Source organism: Sander lucioperca, chromosome 9 (assembly GCF_008315115.2).
Source record: "Sander lucioperca isolate FBNREF2018 chromosome 9, SLUC_FBN_1.2, whole genome shotgun sequence".
NCBI classification, from domain to species: domain Eukaryota; kingdom Metazoa; phylum Chordata; class Actinopteri; order Perciformes; family Percidae; genus Sander; species Sander lucioperca.
This window is the reverse complement of record NC_050181.1, coordinates 3,847,126-3,868,425: the sequence shown is the minus strand read 5'-3', so window position 1 is coordinate 3,868,425 and position 21,300 is coordinate 3,847,126. Positions and strand designations below refer to the sequence as shown.

The following is a 21,300-nucleotide window of genomic DNA, read 5'->3' as shown; positions in this document are numbered from 1 at the left end:
AACAGGTCTTCATAAAGTAGGATGAAGAGGTTATCAAACTGTCTTAGAACGCACAGGTGCATCTCCTTCTTAAAGCTGTGTTAGTCAATGTTTGTTATATTAAAACGTAAATGACTGTCGTACATTTTTTTTACCAACTCTTAGTTTGTTTTCATCTGGTTAGGCTTTATCGCTAACTCTCCTGTCATTTCAGATCTTGCTTCTTCATCAGGCCTGGCTATCTCTCACTTAGTCCCTCACTATATATAGTCCACTCTCACTTAGTCCCTCACCATACATACCAGTCCACTCTCACTTAGTCCCTGTCAGATTGTCTTTTGTTTTACTGCCAAGGTCTCTGGTGTTACTTAGTTTATTTTCCTGATCTGCCTGTTCTGACCCTGTTTTTTGGACCTGGGTTCTGCCTGCCCCTCCTTGCATTTGTTAGCCTGGGTGGTTTTGAACCTGCCTTAACTGTTTAAAAAAACAGAACTTTCTTTACAAACTCTGTCTCATTGTTGTGCTTTTGGGTTCAAGTCTGCCAGTACCAGTAAACATTGAAGGGGTCGCTCGTAGTTGCAAACCCACAGAGAATGACCACCAACTCTACAGTTTAAAAAGTGTTTGTCTATTTTGAATAATTGTTTCGGTTGTGCGGCCAACATCTTTACTATATTGGTTCACTCTCACCGCTCTCATCAACACAGTTTTCAGCAGCAGGCAGCTGTTTTCAGCAAAAAAAAGCTCTGATAAACCCACTGTACACTAGCTACCTGCCCAACACCAAACAGCAGACAGATGAAGACCAGCTGGTGAACACAGTGGGGCATTTAGCAAATAAAGAGACAGATATTTAAAAACAGAGCAAACAGGAGAGAGAATATTGGACTTACATTAATCAGGACACCAACACATGGGGCAACAAATACTTTGCAAAGATCCTAAAGCAGAAAATTACACAATTTGACATAATGCGCTATTTTTTACATTCCACACATAGTTTAACACAGGTGATAATCCTACAGAGCATATAACGTTCCTCAGTTTGCTGTTAACATTAAACATTAAACTGCTCAATTCCCCATTTGTTTGCGTTGTCAGTTATAACGTTAGCTAGCTAGCTGTTTGCCCAATTTTACCTTGTTTTCCTGCTACTTTCATGTTTGATAATCCTCTCCGAAAGATGCCTGAGATCCTGAAACCCTGTTTTTGACCAGGTACCATCCCCTTCGAAGCAAAAAAGTGTCTTCTTAAGCTAGCTAACATTAGCAATTTTTTGTCCCGGAGAACTGCATTAAATCTGGTCATTTTTTACCAGCGGTGTTTACTAATCTCAAATCATACTTTTAAATGTGTGCTGTAAAAGATCATCCACATTGTTCATGGTGACCACAGTTACTCTATTCCTTAAAGGAAATACTAATGTCTGACAACTACTAGCTAGCTAGCTAATGACGACAACAGTACTTGACAATTTCTAATCAAATTGCAGCAGTAGGGCTGGGCAACGAGCAATTAACTTTGGATGCACATTGTTGTTTTCCCACACTCAGGGCACTTGACGTTGTGTGGCAGTTAGTGGTCTCTCGAGCCAAGCACATTTGCCCCAAATTTCCTGTAGCCTCTCCCTCTCTCTCTCTCTCTCTCTCGCTCTCTCTCTCGCTCTCTCTCTCTCTCTCTCTCTCTCTCTCTCTCTCTCTCTCTCTATATATATATATATATATATATATATATATATACACACACACAGTATACACATTAAAAATGTAAGTTGTTTTCTAAATTACATTTATGTGATGTTGTAGTTACTGGTTAATTTGCAGTTAAAGAACATTATTGGTATGGTTACTTTCCATACCAACTATTTTGCTGCTAACAGTTTTACTTTTAAATGCAAGACTTTAACTTGTAATGTAACCTTTTTACATTGTGGAATTGCAACTTTAATTAAAGGTCCTGAATACTTCTTCCACCACTGTCCAACAAATCATTTAACCAGGAAGAAGAAAGGGTTTGCATGCAACTAAATATGGAATCAAATCAAAGAGGCTACACTCACATATAAGTACATGCATGCACATTGCTTTAATACATTTGTTTTATATTCATGTATTGTGAGAATAACCCCAAGCAAGAGTCTGGAGTTTATAATCATCATGTAGAGATAAACTACCCTCTGTGCATTAATGAAACTTTTATAATCCCACTCATTTACTGGACTGTGCTAAGAAGAAAAGTTCTGGGACTTGAAATAATTTATCAAGTAAATTTAATTTAAAAAAGACATTAGCCTGCAGTTAACACACACCAGAAACAATGTTGAAACAGTTACCTCTGTTACTCACAGCGGGTCCTATTACCTAGCTCTGTCACCCTTGGGTGTTGCAAAAGAGCACGCACCTCTCAGCCAGGAATAATATTTCTGAACCAAACCAAAATGAGCTCTGCTTGTAGGACAATCACTGTTAATGTCCGTGAAAGGTATGTATGGGCTGGGCAGCTGAGAAAAACAAGTGACGAACCATTTCATCAGTATGAACAAAGGCACCGCTGTCATAAAACAGCAGTTCAAACTACCTTGAGATCGGATGTGACAAATTCAGACTCCAGGCTGTTTTTTTCATGGTAACAAATATTTATGTAAGAGAAAGCAAATGTGTTTCTTGCCTAACACTAATAAGTCCCATATGATTTGAGTCTCTTGACTTTGAGCCCTTAATTAAATACATTAGGTCATCTTTGTAAACATAAGTATTAAAGGGGTATTAGTAAGTAAGCTGTGACTTTAAATGAACTCTATTGGTCACCAGAGGGAATTGCAGTAATAAAATGCATTCATCCAAATGTTGCTCAAATTTCAATCAAATTTACTAAAAGTCAACAAAAGAAAATTTGTCTTCACAGGTGTTTTCATCAGCTGGTTTTATGCAAGTATATAGTAAGAAGAGGGTGTAACAAGATTACATAATCAAAAGTGCTCCAGTAATCCAACATTTCCCTACTTTCATGAACTTAATTTATTTCTTCTGCATGTGGTGTTTTGAATTTGCAGCAAAATATACTTAAACTGTGAAAAGTAAAAATACTCATTATGGCCCCTTTTAAAGTGTGTTATTATCATAGCACATTATATTATTCTGTTTTTATCACTAACAAATCCATGTAGGAGCATTTAAATACATTTTTGTACCACTAGGTAGATTAGTATTATAGTACTGCATCATATCATAAAAGCATATCATATGTTTTTTTGTGTAAAAAATAGGCTAACTATGTCTGTCAAAGAAAATGTAGTTAAGTAAAAAGTAGCCTGCAGTATTTCGTTTTGAAAAGCAGTAGAAGTATAAAGTACAAGTACCTCAAAACTGTACTTAAGTAAAGAACTTGAGTAATCGTACTTAGTTACTTTCCACTTGCATTCAGATTGATTTTGCCAGACAACCAGTCGAAACCCTAAACATAGGACATATAAACATTCACGTTCATCAAGAAATAGTAAAAGAAAATGTGATTCCCTTATAACAACACAAATTGCCATTTTTACATATGTATTTTTATGCAGACAATATACGTGTTAATTACAAAGCTTTGGAGCTGCTAGCTGTTTCCCCCTGTTTCCAGTCTTCATGCTAAGCTAAACTAACTGTCTGTTGGCTGTAGCTTCATATTTACTGGACAGATATGAGAGTGGTATTAAGCTTCTCATCTAACGTTTACTCTCGGCAAGAAAGCAGATATTAGTTCCCTAATTATTGAATTGTTCCTTTAACTGGAGGCAGACAAGTATGAATACACTTTTGTTCTAATATTTAGGTGTTTTTCTCTCATTTCTTGTGCTACCGCAAAGATTTTCTAGGTGCTAAAAAACAAGGGATGGGCCCTTAGTGATCTGATTACAGGTCCAAAACAGTCACTGAGGGAAGAGATCAGGATCTTAAATAGTATCTAAATAATCTTAACTCAAGGTCCACTTCCAGGTTTTCCAGAGTTGTCACAATTAATTCGCTGATGATGGTTGTGTGGTTGAAAGGTCCAGAAAAAGCTTGTAAGTGGTTAAGGTATTTTTTCAAACTACTATTTCCAAGGTCATGAAAATTCATCTAAACTTGAGGTCCACTTACTCGCTTGTTTGGGAGCATTTGTCAGCATCACACAGTCTTCAGCAGATTCAACGACTGTTTCTAAGGTCAAGAATGAACTGGACAAAAGTATTGCATCAAAATGTGTGTGCCTTATAAAACTGTGCTTTCCCTGGCAGTATGTCCTCATCTCACCCAATGTTATTTTATTTTCTTGCCACATACGTGGAGTGACAAATTGACTAAATTAATTTAGTCATCGAATCAATGACAAGTAACCTCACAACTCTCTTGTAGGCTCAATGGACTCTGTTTTGGGGTTCATAAATTCACTTCATTATGAAACAGATGTTTACATTTTGAAAAGTCAGCATAGGAAAACAATCCAGTAAAATTGAAATGCTTTTGTTATTTTCTCCCCCTGGTGTGAAATCGAGGTGGACATACACTGCCAGGGCAAACAAATATTTTTGGGGCGAAACAAATCTTGGCTCGCTGCTGTCTCATTGCTCGTAGCTGAGCACTTGAACAAACAATCTGAGCATCTGGTTAAATAATTGCTGAGCACTGATCAACAACCTGATCAACCTCTCAAAGGCATATTTAAGTCATTTTGTGCTTTACGGAACAGTACAAATCTTGTTTATTACCCCCTTTAAATGCCACATATATATGATTAAATGAGGTATATGATGAAATTATGTGACTCAGCACTTACTGCACACACCTCTGTGCAATGGGTGCACTGGCAGAGGCCTGTGAGTATAAACCATGAATCCCCAGCACAAGCTCCATGTTAGTGATACCATGAGACTAATGATTAAAACAAGCCTCCTCATCTGTTTGGCTTCCAGAAAGCCAGATTTCCACCCCCTGCACAGCACTTTTCATTCCATCAACATTACATAAATCAGTGCTCTGCAGAGGAGTGGAATGGAAGAGTCCCATAAGTAATAAGAGGGGGAAAATATCACATTTGGGTAAGAGTTCACTACAGTATAGAGCGGCAAATCTATTAATTGCCTTCCTCAAATCCTTGTTGCACAATCAAAACAAGTTATTGTGTAATCCACGATACAGAGGTACAACTAAACCTGATTATTAACTTTTTTTAACAACAGTCAAGAGCTATTTCCTCCATTTTGGAAAGTTTTTTTTTCTCATTTAGCCTATCATAAACTCTTGGCATGCTAGTGGTTGTAAAGCTGTTGCAAGTCCACCAAACAATGGTTCATGTGCCAGTTGGAGTTGCATGTACTTTACAGACAGCTGCCAACATTTACAGTGATCTATACATCTTAATGCTTCTTATTTTTGCTCATTGTCAAAATAGAAAAAGTTGATTTTGAGGTGATCAAACTGAACAGTAAAAACACGAAATCCGCATTAAAACGTTTACTACAAACTAAAATACAGCATAAATCTAGTGACATCTTCATTGTCACTTGTCTCCATAGCAACACGGTTTATAAAACTTTAAACATTTAAAACACATTATAAGAACAGTAAGGTGACATTGTGAGGGCTGTTCTTACCGTTTTGCGTCCAGTCATAATTCACAGCTTGTTAGTAGGTCTTTGCCTCGCGCTGGCTACACGCGGATTGTGCTTCCCACTGTCACAGCAGCGCTCTCTGCACCGCGAGCTCACTCTCTCCATCTGCTATGCGCGCGCGCACACGCACGCACGGGCAAACATTTTTTTTCTAGTCCTAATAAACTGAAGATGTGAAGCAGCTAATTCACTTAATAAAAGTTGCTGTTTAACTTAGTGGTGCCTTTTTAAGAATAAATTACGGATTTTTTTTTTTTTATCTGAATGTCTACAAAGCTCAAAACTTTGACATCATCCCTATACTTTTTAGCATTACTTTAATCTGTAACACATTTTACATAATATTCCAACACGATTTTTGAGACCACTTTCCAGTAAGTCACCTTTTATAAATGGTTGATAAATATAACCACATTGAGCCAAAAACTTTTGATTGTAATTATTTGTCAATAATCTGGTTAATTATAATTTACTAATGCTGTATAGATCTGTTGTAAGCCATTAACAGAGGTGGAAAAAGTACTCAGATCTTGTATGTAAGTAAAAGTAGCAAAACCACAGTGTAGAAATATGCTGTTAAAGTAAAAGTCCTGTATTCAAAATCTTACTTAGTAGTACATTGGTATCAACCGTATCAACATATACATAACATACCAAAAGTACTAATTATGCAGAATAATATATATTATTAGATTATTGATGCATTAATGTGTACATCACTTTAAAATTGCAGCTGGTAAAGGTAGAGCTAATTTGAATGCTTCTCCCCCCCCCCATTATTGAACCTTTTATTTATGACTCATTAACAATAAACATAGATGATGTGCTAACATTCGCTGTTGGTTTATTGTGCATCTTGACCTTTAATTTACATTTATAGCTGTAAATTGAATGGTTTATTACCTTTTATTAAAAACTAACTAATTTATAACTGCAAATGTGATGGCTTAAGAGAAAGTGGAAAAAGTAAAAAAAAAAAAAAAAAAAAACTCAACATAAAATTTTGAAAGAAGTATCACAACCTGGCAACCGAAAAGTTCTTGTTAACAATGGCTTATAACTGCTCCATAAAGCATTAGTAAATGATTATAACATATCCCCTTCAGACATGTTTTAAGCCATAAAAAGTTAAATTACTTAGTTATAAATTCAAGTCAAGAGCAACGTCTATTATATTTAGTATGTTATTTCCACTATTACCTGTATTGAGGACCCCAGCGATGCCCTTAATGTTATTGTTCTAGTAAGATAATGCAATTATATATGTATATATATACTCAGTGACGGACCGGCCATCTGGAATTTGGGCAAGTGCCAGAAGGGTCGCCCCCCTATGGACCTCTATGGGCCACTACTGATAATTTGTCTTTGGTTAATTTTGATAAGTTTTTGTATGCATGCAGCCACACATATTCAAGATACTGCGGGGAGGTGGGTGGAAAGATTCACTTGGAAGGCAAAGTTACTAATTTCCAAGCTAGGTTATTGACAAAAATAGGGCCGGTGTGTTGCAAAGTTTGTATAAGTCTAAAATCTCCTGGAAGTTTGTTGCTTCTCTATGTTTAGTTTGTACTCTGGGAACAGTAAGCAGCCCTTTACCTGATGACCTGAGACGCCGAGGGGGTTGATATGGTAAAAGATAGTCAGAGATGTATTTTGGTCCTAAGCCATTGAGAGATTTATAGACAAGCAGCATGAGTACTTTAAGCTGCACCCTCTGACACGCTGGAAGAGACCTGAGAACTGGTGTGATGTGTTCAATTTTCTCGTTTTTTGTTTGGAGACCTGAGAAAAGACCGTTACAGTAATCCAATCTGCTGGAAATGAATGCTTGGATTAGGTTCTCTAAGTCCTGCCTGGGCATGAATCCTCTGATTCCTGTTATGGTTCTTAGATGGTAGAATGTAGACTTTGTAATTGATTTGACGTGGCTGTTAGATTTCTGACTTGGTTTTTGGTTTTCAGAGCGCTTAGTTTCAGCCTTCCTTCTTTTGCAACAAAGGCAATTATTTTAGTTTTGTATGCATTTATCTGGAGAAAGTCCGGGCTCATACAATCATTTACTTGTTCAATTCCCTTGCAGAGGGAATCTATGGGAGTGTCGTTGCTTGATGACAGGTACATTTGGGTGCTGTGTGGATGATTATGATAGTTGTGTTGGATATTGAACAAGACAATGAACCTCAAAATGTATGCAAAAAGATTGTAAGACACTTTAGACAAACCCATCAGCCAAACCAACATCATATAATGTATTGCAATTATTATTTCCAGTGGTATCCCTATAATTTTGTACACAGTGTGTCTGTGGTATCTCTGTCAGCTCTGTATAATGCACACTGTGGTAAAAATGAATGCTAAATATTACCCTCATCACATTCATAAGTTGAAGTAAACTCCCTGTCCCTCCCACATTTGTACCAAGCACATCAAAACTTGGACAAACTGTATGACAGCCTGTCAAACATCTGAGCCTTCCTCGCACTGTTAAGATTGACATAAATACACAAAGGAGGCCCAGAAACCTTTTATCTGTGTATCTGATTACACACTGAAACTGCAAGTCAGAGTTGTATTTCTGATTCCTGAGATGATACACAGAGCTGTAAACAAGTCCTCTGGGACGGCGCTCAAAACAGAACCATATGAATGAAAACAATTCACAAAAGAACATATTCTCCATGAAAAATTGATACACTGTAGGGGTTTTATCTCCTAACTAAATACAGAAAACAGCTGGTTTTGGTCTCTTTTGCTTGACATCCTTTCGCTTTCTGTCTCTTTTCCTCCTCAGGTGCAATAAAGTTGTTCAGAAATATGAGTCAACCTTTTTTCACACCAAACATTTTGAATTTTCATAGCAGGAAAAGCACAGGTGTTGCTAATAACATTAACCATGGCTCCATTCTATTCAAGTGTGCTAGTGAGCCATGACAGTATGACAGTCGGGCAGCATGCACAACACCAGGACCCTGAAATTGGAGCAGCTATGGAATCCAGCCATCATTGATTTTATTATTTCCACCTGTGCTTTTCCACCTGTGACATCTCAAAATGTCTACCATAATAAAGGCATTTGATACTACTGTGACAATAGCATACATGTGTCATTATTTAGCGCAAAAGTTCAAGTGAAAATCTAATTTACTTAAATAAACATTAAACATTTAACTGTAAATAGCGTGCTGATGATGCAGAGACTAATTTGAGACCCACATTTTACATGGGCTTCATCCAGTATTTTTAATTCATTCATACATTTGCAGACATTTTGACTTTATCACTGTGGTTTCCAACCTTTGGGTAATTCTGAGGGGTCGCAGCGTAATTAACAAGCTGTGAAATAAGAAAGAAAAAAAACATCAGGCCTCTAATAACCTCTAAAAACATTCAGATAAAATAATATGAGTAGGGAACTTTCACCGTTTGATGAAATGCTCACAACTCAGACATTCAACCTGTGACGAGTGGTCACATGCAGATATTGCTTAATTTTGGAGAGTCACAAGCCAAAACAGGTTGAAGAACTGTTACTGTCATTACAGGAACAGCACAGGTGTAATTAATAACATAAATAACGATTGCATTAAAGGTAGGTGTGCTGGTTCCAGGGACCTGGTTGATGAGTGCTTTCTTATTGGGACACTTAATTTGTGTTATTACATTCATGTGCGCTTTTCCTTAGATGACAAGACAAAATGTGTGCTGTGAAAAATGTGTGTTGTTTAATACCTGTATTTTACACTGGACGTCCTCAGCGAGTTCCACTCCTCTGTTGCTCACTGTGATTAGCCATCTCCCTTATTGCTTATTTACTTCTTATTTCCTGTGTGTGCATGTAGAAGATAGTTCAGCTGCATTCGCCAGATTTTTGTCGCAAAGTTGGCAAAATGTGTTACTTGGGTGTTTTAAGATTTTTTTTTTTTGACAAGTCAAAAACCAAGAGAGCTTTGTGTGAGATAAGATAACAACTCAGCTGACAATACTGGCGTCAAAGGTCCTGCACACCAACGCAGTTGTCAGCTATTCTGGTTGATTAGACCTCTGCTCAGGCACAGCTATAGGATTAAGTGAGATTATCAAACTCGTTGCATCAATAATGATAGAGGTGAAAGTTGCCCATCCCTAAAACACCAGTGTGGGTGTACCATGAGTGTGTAGAGGCTATCAATGTCTTGCTAAACTTTATTGTTAAGAAACTTCTTATCTATCTTTAGATGAGGTGCCTGAGACAAGACATTCAGTTCATCTGTTGTCCCACATGCTGCAGTCCAACCAAAATTACACAGCACTGAGGACATACGAGAATAATCAGTATAATCTGTGTATGGCATAGTGGTGGGGCATAATCCTTTATTCTGACTTTGAGGTTTTCTCGTGGCTAATGGCTCATCAGTTTTGTTAAATATGACTGTCCTATTCGTATTTTGTAAATGTGGAGTTTATCAAAATATCTCCAGTGTCACCATTCATTTATTTTAATAACAGCAGTGCCACCTTCTGACTGTCTGTGGTAATACACCAGTGATCTGTTTATGTATATATACAGAATACAGCAGTGAGTACAGAATATATATATATATATATTCTGTAAATTGTATATAAAAATAAATATTTTTATATACAATAAAAATGTAAAAAACTTACACTACACACTAAACGTGTATGACAACTATAATAACAGGGATGTTGAGCTCATATGATGTATTGCTATAGATTAACCTAGCCAACATCATATTAAATAGTTGATTATTAGCTTCAACTTGACCAACTACAACATCAAAATGCTGCATACACATTAATGCATCAGTAATAATAATTCAATATCATAATATATAATAATATAATAAGGAAACAAGCTATTCTACTTCTACTTTTAAGTACATTTAGCTGATAATACTTCCACACCTTTACTCACATAACATTTTCAATTGCTTTTGAGTATTTTTATATTGTGGTATGGAAAGGATATGGTGGAAAGAAAATAGTTCCTACATATAACTGCTCACAACCGAGTCTGTGAAAAAAAGTGATTTCTAGAAAGAGACATTGAGACATTGCAAGTTTTTCAAATGTATTTTTTGGTGCTTTGAGCACCACAAGCCGCCTTCTAGTTCCATTGTATTGGAGAGAAGGCAGACATCTCAACATTGGGCAACTCACACCAAAACAATCTACACTGATCAATACTGTAGCACTAGAGGTAAGACGGAAAATATGCATTTTTGATTTTGGGATGAACTGTCCCTTTAAGTGAAAGATCTGAATACTTCCTCCACCACTGCCAAACAGACTAGGTTTCCTGCCTTTTCAAAGTGATGTAAATGTTTTAATTAAACTAATCATTTGAAGAAGCAAATAATACATTGTATTGACATTTTACACTGGCAGCTGCTGCAAGACTTATTTAAAACTGCAAGAAAAAAACATGACATGCCCATAAAAAGACATATTCAAACATTTCTAAGTATTCTGCAATTGCTGTCCTGATGATTTTTTCAGTTTGACAATGCCTGTGTACAGAAACAAGGGAGCCAGAAGCATCTACTGGAGATCCAACATGTAAACAGATAATGAACATGCTACTCACTTATCCTTTTAGCAGTGATCTTAAAAAGTAGTGGGGTGAACTTTGAACTTTACAAGAAAAGGGTTCATCCACCCCTCTTATCATTCAGCAGCATGCATGTTTGCTGGTTATCAGCAGCTGAGTTGGAAGTTTGTTTACGGTATTGACTTCGACAGTCGGAACATATAATATGACTCTCTTTGTATGAAGAAAGACCAAATGTAGAGAACGTATTTGCACAGAGAACAAAGTCTGATTAAGAGAAAAAACTACTGAACAGGGATCTCAATCATTGTCTCATTGCTACATTGAGGCTCATTTTTCAAAATATGCTCTGTAACGTTGCGGTCATCCTCCTGAAACTGTACCTTAACAGTGAGTGGAGAGCATTTATCCACTTTACAATTGATGATCACAGTGTCATTTGACAATTGTAAGCTGCAGCTGCTGAGATCAGGCGTGTCATCTTTAGACACCTGACACACCAGCTGGTCCTTGTCGATGGAGACGACTGGCCGTCTTCTCAAAAAACTGGGGCTCGCGCAGAACATCCTGTCAACCATCTCTACGTCTTGGTTGTTTCTCAACACCCAGTCATGCAGGTACCACATGTGGCAGTCACATTTCCAGGGGTTCCCGTGCAGTCTGACTGTGTGCTGGAGGACAAAGGGGTCTAAAAGGCCCAATGGGAGAGTTTCCAGCTGGTTGTCAGACAGGTAGAGCTGCTGAATGAGCACCTGGTCCTCAAACAGTTTGGCGTCCACCTTGCTCAGGTTGTTCTTATGTAGGTGAATGGCCTTGATTCTAAATAGATCATTAAAGATCGTTGCGGGCAGCAGGGTGAGCTGGTTTTCAGACAGGTCCACATTCTCCAGGGCTGTAACATTTCTAAAAAGGTCCTCAGGAAGGTCAGAGAGCTCGTTAGAGCACAAGATTAGGTCGGTAAGAGACGTCAAACTGCTTAGAGAAGACAGCTCAGTCAATCTGTTGCCCTTTAGGTTCAGCTCCTTCAAATTTGAGGCCTCGAATCCAAACACTTTATCGCTGAAGGTTGTGAGAAGATTTCCACGGAGGTTCAGCACCTTCAGCTCGGTTAACACAAAGAAGATATTGTCAACAAGTTTTGATATCTTATTCCCCTCCAAATGAAGCTCTATCAGCTGAGAAATATTGTGGAACGTGTCAGATGTAAGATTGCTGATGAGGTTGTTGTTAATTTTCAGGATCTCCAGTCTCGTTGGACCAGAAAAAGTTTCCCCTTTTACGTCTTCGAGCTTATTTTGGGACAAATCCAGGACACGCAGATTGTGGAGGTTTAGCAAAAGAAATGGGGGCAGATCTGATATGATGTTGCCCTTCAACTGCAGTGTTTCAAGCTGTTTGAGAGAGTCAAACATGCCAGGAAGCACAGTCTTGAACCTGTTGAAGTTAAGCAGCAGTTTAGTCAAGTTTCCCTGCTTTGAAAAAGTCCCCAAATATAAATGTTCCAACCAGGGGTTCCCACTGATTTCCAACTCCTGCAGCTCAGTCAGATGCTCAAAAGCCTGAGAGTTAACACTTCGCAGTGCATTATTTAGGAAGATAAGCTTGGCCAGTTGGGGGCTCTCCTCTAAAGTGCGGGGGAACAGGTACGCCACGGCTGATTTAATTACAATGAAGTCCTTAACCTGCCTGGACGTGTTCATGGGTAAAGATGTCATCCGTTCATCAGCACACAGTATTTGGACTGAAGTGAAACACTGGCAAGTGTATGGACAAGAGTTGTGTGACTGTGTGTTGCCTTTGTGACAGAGAAGCAGCACCAGGAACAGAATCAGGCCAGATTCTTTGTCCATTTTTCACTGTCAAAAACACGAAGAAGGTTTCTATGAATGAAAAGGAAATCAAAGACGATGTTGCCGAGAAAAATTAGTACTTTTCTATTTAAATAAATGAAATCCAACATACCTCTGTGTTACAGGGATCCCGTAGCATTGAAACAAATGTCCCTGTGGATCTACAAGCCAGCTGACACAAAGTGCAAACGACAACAAGTCTGAATTAGGCAAGACAAAACCTTTGGTCAGCGGCCAGTTCCTGCCACGGTTTCATTTGCTCACAATTCTTGAATTCAGCAAATGAGCTCACAGCGCAGAAAATAGTTGACTTTTATTGGTTGCTATAATATAGGCTGCAACATGTAGAATAAAGAGCATTTGTGTATGTTAGTTTCAGCACAAGTCTGTTAGAGATGAGTCACTATTTGCCAAGACAAGACAAATCCAGAGGCAATGTGCTTTCATCACATTCCAGTTATTTATTTTTCTCTTATGACAGTCAGAAATAACAAATAGGCCTACTACTACTACAACAACAACAACAACAACAACTACTACTACTACTTCTACTACTACTACTACTAATACAACTACTGATACCACTACTAAAAATCATATTCATTTAATTTTATTTATTTAAAGCTTTAGTGCGTAACTTTTTGATATTAATGAATGTCCGTCACATTCAAGCCATTGCCAAATGAGTTGCTACAAAGCTAATTAAGACTATCAGCTCCACACAACTCTCTCTGTATTTCTCAGTATGGCTATGTTCAGAATATTTTGTCCTCCAGCGACTTTGGCGTGCAGAAACTCAAGTGAAGATAATTACCTCTTCTGAAGAGTCTATCATGTTTTTTAATCCTCTGTGTTCTCCTTGGCTATGGAAGGCTTGTATCATGTGGACACGCCGACAGTATTGTTGTCATTACTTAGAATTCCTCATGGGGGAAACAGAAACTACGCAGTATCGCTTTAACCCGTAAGTCTTTTGAGACATCTTTTTTTACAAGAGAGAGCTGGTCAAAACAGCAGAGCAGAGTAGTTAACACACAGTCACATAAAAAAACAAAAACATTCACATACAGTAGAGCACAATAACACAGGACTAGAGAGGCATTAAGAGGAGAGCTGGGCCATTTCAATTTTTTTTAATGAAAAGCCTGGTGTGACAGCAGTGTTTCCAAATTAAGCTTGTCTTTAAGTCAAGGCAAGGGTGTATACATCTTATACTATACATTATAATAGATATATGATGATGATGATGATGATGATAAAATATTATTATTATTATTATTATTATTATTGTTGTTGTTGTTGTTATTTATATAATAATAGCACATACATTTTGCTCTAAAAATACAGCACACTTGTGATGTACAGAAACTGGCACAACCTCAGCTGTAGTGTAAATACAAAATATGAAAATTGTGTTGTCTCACTGTGTTCTCCACTAGGTGTCGTCCTGCTCTTCCTAACCTCAGTCGGAGGGGATAGCATTCCTAGATCCTCCCTCTCCTCTGGGGTGTTCAGGTAGACAGCACTGTTTGGCATCAGATCCACCACCCCAAACCTCCAGGAACTACATCGAGAAGGATTTTGGAACTTTTCTAACTTTGATCATTTCCCATTTTTAGTTTCTGACGTGAAACGATGGCCAACGCAGGCATACAGCTTCTCGGCTTCACACTGGCCTTCCTGGGCTTCATTGGCTTGATAGCATCCACAGTCATGGTGGAATGGAAAGCTTCATCATATGCAGGAGACAACATAATCACAGCTCAGGCGTTGTATGAAGGGCTGTGGAAGACCTGTGCATCACAGAGCACAGGTCAAGTTCAGTGTAAAGTGTATGATTCACTTCTCCAGCTACCAGGTAATATTGTTTACATATCATGTTTTCATATTTTTTTAAAGATTATTTGTTGGGCTTTTCCATCTTTAATTGTTGACAGGACAGTCAGGAGAAAGACACGCAGGAAATCGTCACAGGTCGGTTTCGAACCCTGGACCTCTGCGTAGAGGCATAAACCTCTCAGTACACATGCGCCTGCTCTACCACTGAGCCAACCCGGCCACATTTGCTTTACATCTTTTATAAGATTCCTTTGCAAAGACCAACAACTCATTATCAATCATATTATCTATTATACCATGTCAGACACAGCATAGTGACCATATAACAATTAGGCCTAAAGTGTCCTAAATCAATTTCTTCTTCTACAAAAATATGGGCGTGGGTACAAAATGTGTCATCGGACAACGAATAGTGGATTTATAAAACAATAAAGTTATATTCTTTTTTTTTTTCTCTGATAGTGACTTCATGAAATTGAAATCATGAATTTATGAGATTTCTCAATCTTAGAAGTTTAAGATTCATGTGCTGATGTGCTGTGAAACAAGAATGTGTAAGTCTCTTTGGTCATTCAAACCTCCCTATGGGTTTAAGAAAGTGCCCTCATCGCTGCCTTGCATGCAGAGACACGTCAGTCAAATACCAGCACCTGGCTGATCAAAAAGAAACTTCTTCTTTTTTGAAATCAATTCAAACTGAAATACAAATTGTGGACGGTGTTTGATCTCAAATACAAATGTATCTGTGTAAATGGATTTTTTATTTCTATATCAGGGATCTTCAAAAGGGGGTCCAAGACCCCTAGGGGGTCCTTGGAGTCTATGCATGGGGGCCAAGTTTTTTCAAAAATTAAAAAGTCTTGACATAAATCCAATATATTATTAGCAAATATAAATCCCCACTGATGATAGACTTACTATCCTATAGGTAAGGTAGTCACTAAGGCCATCCACAGATACAGGTAATCCTAAAGATTCACTGTGCCACATGTATGTTAAACATTAAAACATGATTTATAAAATCATGCCAACAATTAGTAGGCTATTTTAATAGCTTAGTATTATATGCAAAAAGGTATGTATTTAGGCTTTAGGCTGCCCTACAAGTTATTGTAGGCCCAGTTCCTTATGCAACTTAATTTTATACAATGTATGTAGTAGGGGGTAGGCATGGGCCGGTTACCTGTTTCAAGGTATACCAGGGTTTGAAAATGTCACGGTTTCAAAACCACTAAAATTTCATACCGTTGCTAAGATATGAGCTGTTTTTTAGTCTTAAAGGAAATAAAGTGCAGTTTAGGAATCCCTCTCCCTGCCAGTGTGCAGTGTGTTTCAAAATATAATACATTGTGTTCAATGGAGACATTTTTTTTTTCCCCCAGACATTTCAAAATGAATACATCTATAGCTGTAATTGCAATACCGTAATACCGTGAAACCGTGATATTTTTGCTGAAGGTTATCATACCGTCAGAATCTCATACCGGCCCATGCCTAGTAGGGGGTCCCTGATTCATCTCTCTTTCAGTTAAGGGGTCCTTGGGTTAAAAACATTGTAGATCCCGGTTATATAGCATAAAAGGTTGATACCAGCGTCATCAGATAGGAATGTTTTCAGCACATCTCAGCTGGATGTGACTCATGTTGCCTGTGTTGTGTCTGTTGTAAACAAGAAGACCACTGACATCCAACAAAGAGATTTTTTTAAGCTTAGGTTTTGTTTAAGCTTTTATTTGAGATACATATGAAATAGAGGTACTCTACTTGACTTTATAAGGTCAAAGGTCAAAGCCAATTAAATAAATAACTTTACCAAGCCCTGAAATTGAATAAAACCTGCTAAAATCAAGCGATCCTGTGCTATGTCTTTGTCTCCAGGGATTGTACAGGGCACACGAGGACTGATGCTGTGCGCCATCATGATGTGCTTTATTTCTATCATGTTGGATATGGTGGGCATGAGGTGCACCACCTGTATGTCAGAACAACCGGAGCAGAAGGACAAAGTGGCTCTAGCTGGAGGGGTTATCTTCATTATCGCTGGTCAGAGTCCATTCACTTCTCACACACACACACACACACACACACACACACACACACACACACACACACATGCAAGGACACACACTGCTTGTACATCATCTGGCTTGTAGGGACATTGTTTTTCCCTAGAGATGTTGCATCACACTACTGTATGTTTTGCTTTGACCACTATATTGCAACAATTCTTCAACATGATTTGGCTTGTAGTGAATTTGTAGGATCATAAAGATGATACAGCCCAGACCTGCACGTTTTAACCTGTATAATGCAACTATATTTAAAAAGAAAATTCTGCTCATGGTTTTTTCAGGTGTGCTTGCTCTGGTGGGAACGTCTTGGTATGGTCAGAGAATAGCCCAGGAATTCTACGACCCATTCACTCCGACTAATTCAAAGTGAGATCCTCCTTCTCTGCCCCTTTAGTTTGGAATTCACACCAATTATCAGGTATCACTGTGGCAGCGTAATGACACGGAGGACGGACGCTTAACTAACTGTCTGATGGCGGTAATTTCATATTTACCGTACAGACTTGAGAGTGGTATCAATCTTCTTATCTAACTCTCAGCAATAAAAGCCAGTAAGCAGATTTTCTAACATGTCAAAGTATTCCTTTAATTTTTAAGCATACTCTTTCATGTTAATGTAATTAACTGGACAATAATGGCTTGAAACCACTCATTGTGATGTTTGAATGTTTCTGCTGTGAATCAGACAGATTATAATATAATCAGGTTCTATTTGGACTTGAGGACTTGCAATGCTTGTAAATTTGTCCACATAAGTATCAATGTGATGTGTGACTTATTCACAGGTATGAATTCGGGAGTGCCCTGTTTGTCGGATGGGGAGCTGCCGCTCTCATCATTATAGGAGGAAGCTTCCTCTGCTGCAACTGCTCCAGCAAGGGCTCAGGGAAATCTCCACGGTACCCAGCGCCCCGCTCTGCCGGCCAGCCAGACAAGAACTTTGTCTAGAACAATCACTCCATCCAGCCTCCGCTCAAGGAAGACTGCTGTCTTTACAGGGAATTTACTTCTGTATATCATTTGGATTTTTTTGCAACATGTATATTTGCAGGTGTTATATTTGGTGTATGTTTTTATTTGTTGGTAAATACACTCCATGACAACAGTTTTTACCCATTTAGTATAAATCTGCTGAGGGTGTGACAGTTTTGGAATTTGCTTTGTTTGAAATCTTGCCATTATGCTTGCCTATCTTTTAAAATAAAATCCTCATTACTTTCCTAACATTGTATGTTATTTAATAGTATTCAGGTTTTGTTTTGTTTAATGTGTAACACAAGGCTGGTGTTCAAATCCCATAAAAGCCCAAAACCAACTATGTGTTAGTATCTCTCGGTACCTAAATTCCCAACCCTGTCTGTGTGACTCATACACAAGCCCACTCATTCCTTCTAGGCTATATCTTTAAAACAGGTGAAAAATACATGGACTTATTAAAAAAAAAAAAAGGGCTCAGTCATTCCTACATTCACACGAAAAGCTGGACAATAGGAGGACATACAACAGAAATACTAGGCTCTACTGTAAATAGGGACACAAAAACAAGAGGTATCATGGCTTATGTGCTACTGTTCCTGAGTTAAGGTAGTCCTATGTCTAGGCAAGTGATGCATTAAAGCACATCCCCCCCAACATGTAGCAGTGATGGCTACAGAAACGTGCTGCCTCAGGGAAGACAAAACTAAACCAAAAGCCGGGGAGCGGCTCCTCACAGGCATACCTCAAACCACCGGCTCCTGTCCCAACATGCCTCTTCACAGTGTTGTCATGAGAGTTTATGCATCCAGATTTCAAATCATGTATACCCACCTACACCTCAAACTGTGTGATTCTCCATACGGAAGAATGATAGGTCATTTTTAACATTCTCATCCCACCGGTACACGCACACAACATGATTTTATCTTCTGTTTTATGAAAACACAGTTGTCTCCATTGTGCCACTTAAAACACACACTGTGCAGTGATTATGCAGCAGAGAGCGCCACCATCTGGTAATCCTCCAGTCTGCTGCTCAAACACCAGGGAGCTGTACAACGGATTCATAAATAAAAAAGTTTATATTTAACTTGTTTATCCAAAAAGGACAAACAACAAAGCCAATACAAAATACGCAACTAAGATGGAGAAAGACACATAGCAAAGGTCCCCATCTGGACTCAAACCACGGTTTCTTACAGTTACATGGTCATGGTCAGCTCCTTATAAGCCTGGACCACCAGGAGGATGATCCTCTATATTACATTATTTACTGTTCAAAATTCATATAGAAAAACTGTGTGTTAGAAATAACGCAGTTACTTATTTGACATATTTGCCGGTTATGTGCCACTCAGGAAATTTCAAAATTATTTCAAAATGCAACCAGCACTCTCTTGCTGATTTTATTCTGAGTTGCTTTGTGCAACAGTAGATTGAACAAAAGATTGTATTCCTTCATGAGCAACAAGCACCCAGTGGTCACTGTACAGGACAGTGTACACGGTCCCCTCTCCAGAAACAGAAATATGACACTAGAAACTCATGTTGGAGCAAACAGAGAGGAGAGGTGAATACAAGTCGCACATGCGCAGTAAGTACTGCTAGCTTGTCAGTTGCAGAGCATGAGGGAGTACCATGCTAGCAGCTAGGCGAGCATTATAACGTCTGTTACAAAGTGATGCACGTTCGTCACAGAAGTAAAGGCTGGACTACAACAGAGCTGTTTGGAGCAGTTTGTGAACAGTGTTTTCTGTTGGAGATGGTAAGTCCCTTTGGGGTGGACTTTGGGCTTTTTCACTTTGTAAACGTATAACGTGCACAAAAAGATATACTGTATAACACAATAAAGGAAAGGGAAAAACCAAAAAGCATAGAGCACTTCAATAATTCCTGTTGTTGTGTTGTCCTCATACCTTAGGGGTTAAGATGTTGACCATGACTTTAAAAGACTTTCTTTTGTCTGTTTTTGTGGTCTGCCTTTTCTAAATGCATTTCTGTGGGATTTTAGCATAATGCAGCTTATCCCATTGAAGTTCTCATATTTGATGTGTGACACATGAATAAATGTTCAATTTACTACTTACGTACTTCCAAGAAACTAATCTAGGCTCATCTAACTCTCAATAATACTGCTTTGTCATTTTGATGTACACCAAAAGGACATTCACATTCATAAAGAGCAGAGAGAGTGAATTGAAAAGCATTTAAAGAAGATTCACAATATTTGAAATTACAAGCTACAATGTAAATATATGATTCAAAGTGCAATGTTAAACAATATATCCTTTATAGAATGTATCCTTCCTTTATATGATTCTTCTATGTACATTTCAGAAAATTACAAGAGAGAGAAAATAAAGTGTAAACTTTGTAAGCAACTGTGTGAAAAGTGATCATGTGTGGCCACCAGAGGACAACAGAGGCCAACTTTTGGATCCAATGCTCAACACCTGACATGAAACTCAGGAAATTACAGAACACCAATGAAATAAATATATAATTTAATGTGAGAGTTATACACATAAAAGCTATTATCAACACCATCAATTACATGCTAGACAAGAATTACAGACAGATAATGAGATTATGAGGTTTGTTCTGAGACGTTAATATAATGGTTTAGACTATATATATATATATATATATGTATAACATTAACACATCTCTTTTACAACCATGTTTACCTTACATAAATCAGCAAAGGAAATCATGTGATTGAAAATTCATTAAACAATCCAATACTACAACAATTTGAATATTTCCGATTAATAAAAAAACAGTATATTTAACACAATTCAATAATAACTGAATACTACTAATTGGATAATGATAACAAAGGAAACAAAGGACAAACAAAGAAATGCACATAGAGTGACCTTATCTACAACCTCAATGAATTTAAAAAATAATTAACAAAATTAGCAAAGAAACTATATATTTGTATTCATATTTCTCTGAACTGTTAAGCTTCTACTTTGTGAACCATTTCGAATTTTCTTTATGACACTATTTACACTTCTATATGGCTCTGACTCTCGCTCTACTTAACATAACTTTAAAAGCTGGTGGTCCAAAAACAATAGGCTCTTCTGTTGTTACACTGTTGCTGGTCAGTGTGACGACGAGAGTCAGAGCAGCTTAAATATAAATGTTTGGAATTCTTGGAGTAGGAGAGTATGAGGTCTAAGGAGTGAAATAAGTATGCAAACAATAAACAGCAGTGACCTACAACATGTACTCCATTTGACCTTTGCTCTTCTGTGCACTTTACCCTCAGAGAGCCTTAAGAACAGTCCTAAATGAATATAATTACTCATATCCTATTTGCCCAAAGTTACTATATACACAGCTGCTCCAAGCAGAAAACACTGAAGGCATGGTTGTATGGTAATC

At 37.9% G+C, this 21,300-nt stretch overlaps 3 protein-coding genes across 7 annotated transcripts in view; 1 reads left to right on the top strand and 2 right to left on the bottom strand.

The window, feature by feature from the left end:
• The window catches only part of LOC116046141 (zinc finger protein GLIS1), a 43,522-nt gene extending 37,799 nt beyond the window's left edge, over nt 1-5,723 (bottom strand). For 2 of the 4 annotated variants that reach the window (XM_031294373.2, XM_031294375.2), the window contains exon 1: nt 5,594-5,723. The gene's annotated coding sequence lies outside the window, so the exon portion shown is untranslated. Of the gene's footprint in view, nt 1-1,118; nt 1,305-5,593 lie in introns of those variants that run through there. The other 2 variants (XM_031294374.2, XM_036005323.1) reach the window with 2 other exon arrangements.
• A 5,672-nt stretch (nt 5,724-11,395) lies between these two features.
• zgc:153913 (carboxypeptidase N subunit 2) lies at nt 11,396-13,358 on the bottom strand. 2 transcript variants are annotated; one of them, XM_031294394.2, is made up of 2 exons: nt 13,128-13,358; nt 11,396-13,045 (listed from the first exon to the last, which is right to left on the bottom strand). In XM_031294394.2, the coding sequence occupies exon 2, from the start codon at nt 13,013-13,015 to the stop codon at nt 11,450-11,452; it is 1,566 nt and encodes a 521-aa protein (XP_031150254.1). In that variant the 5' UTR covers nt 13,016-13,045; nt 13,128-13,358; the 3' UTR covers nt 11,396-11,449. The 2 variants fall into 2 exon arrangements, with proteins under 2 accessions (XP_031150254.1, XP_031150253.1); XM_031294393.2 differs by having other exon boundaries at nt 11,396-13,021; nt 13,128-13,354.
• Nucleotides 13,359-14,522: 1,164 nt separating this feature from the next.
• cldn1 (claudin 1) lies at nt 14,523-18,150 on the top strand. The gene is made up of 4 exons (XM_031294437.2): nt 14,523-14,873; nt 16,733-16,897; nt 17,208-17,292; nt 17,712-18,150. The coding sequence occupies exons 1-4, from the start codon at nt 14,651-14,653 to the stop codon at nt 17,872-17,874; spliced, it is 636 nt and encodes a 211-aa protein (XP_031150297.1). The 5' UTR covers nt 14,523-14,650; the 3' UTR covers nt 17,875-18,150.
• The last annotated feature ends 3,150 nt before the right edge of the window (nt 18,151-21,300 follow it).

Coding starts and splice junctions, on each gene's coding strand:
- zgc:153913 (XM_031294394.2), bottom strand. CDS start 13,015: ATGGACAAAGAATCTGGCCTGATTCTGTTCCTGGTGCTGCTTCTCTGT.
- cldn1 (XM_031294437.2), top strand. CDS start 14,651: ATGGCCAACGCAGGCATACAGCTTCTCGGCTTCACACTGGCCTTCCTG. Junction 14,874..16,732: donor TTCACTTCTCCAGCTACCAG/GTAATATTGTTT, acceptor CTTTGTCTCCAG/GGATTGTACAGGGCACACGA. Junction 16,898..17,207: donor GGTTATCTTCATTATCGCTG/GTCAGAGTCCAT, acceptor TGGTTTTTTCAG/GTGTGCTTGCTCTGGTGGGA.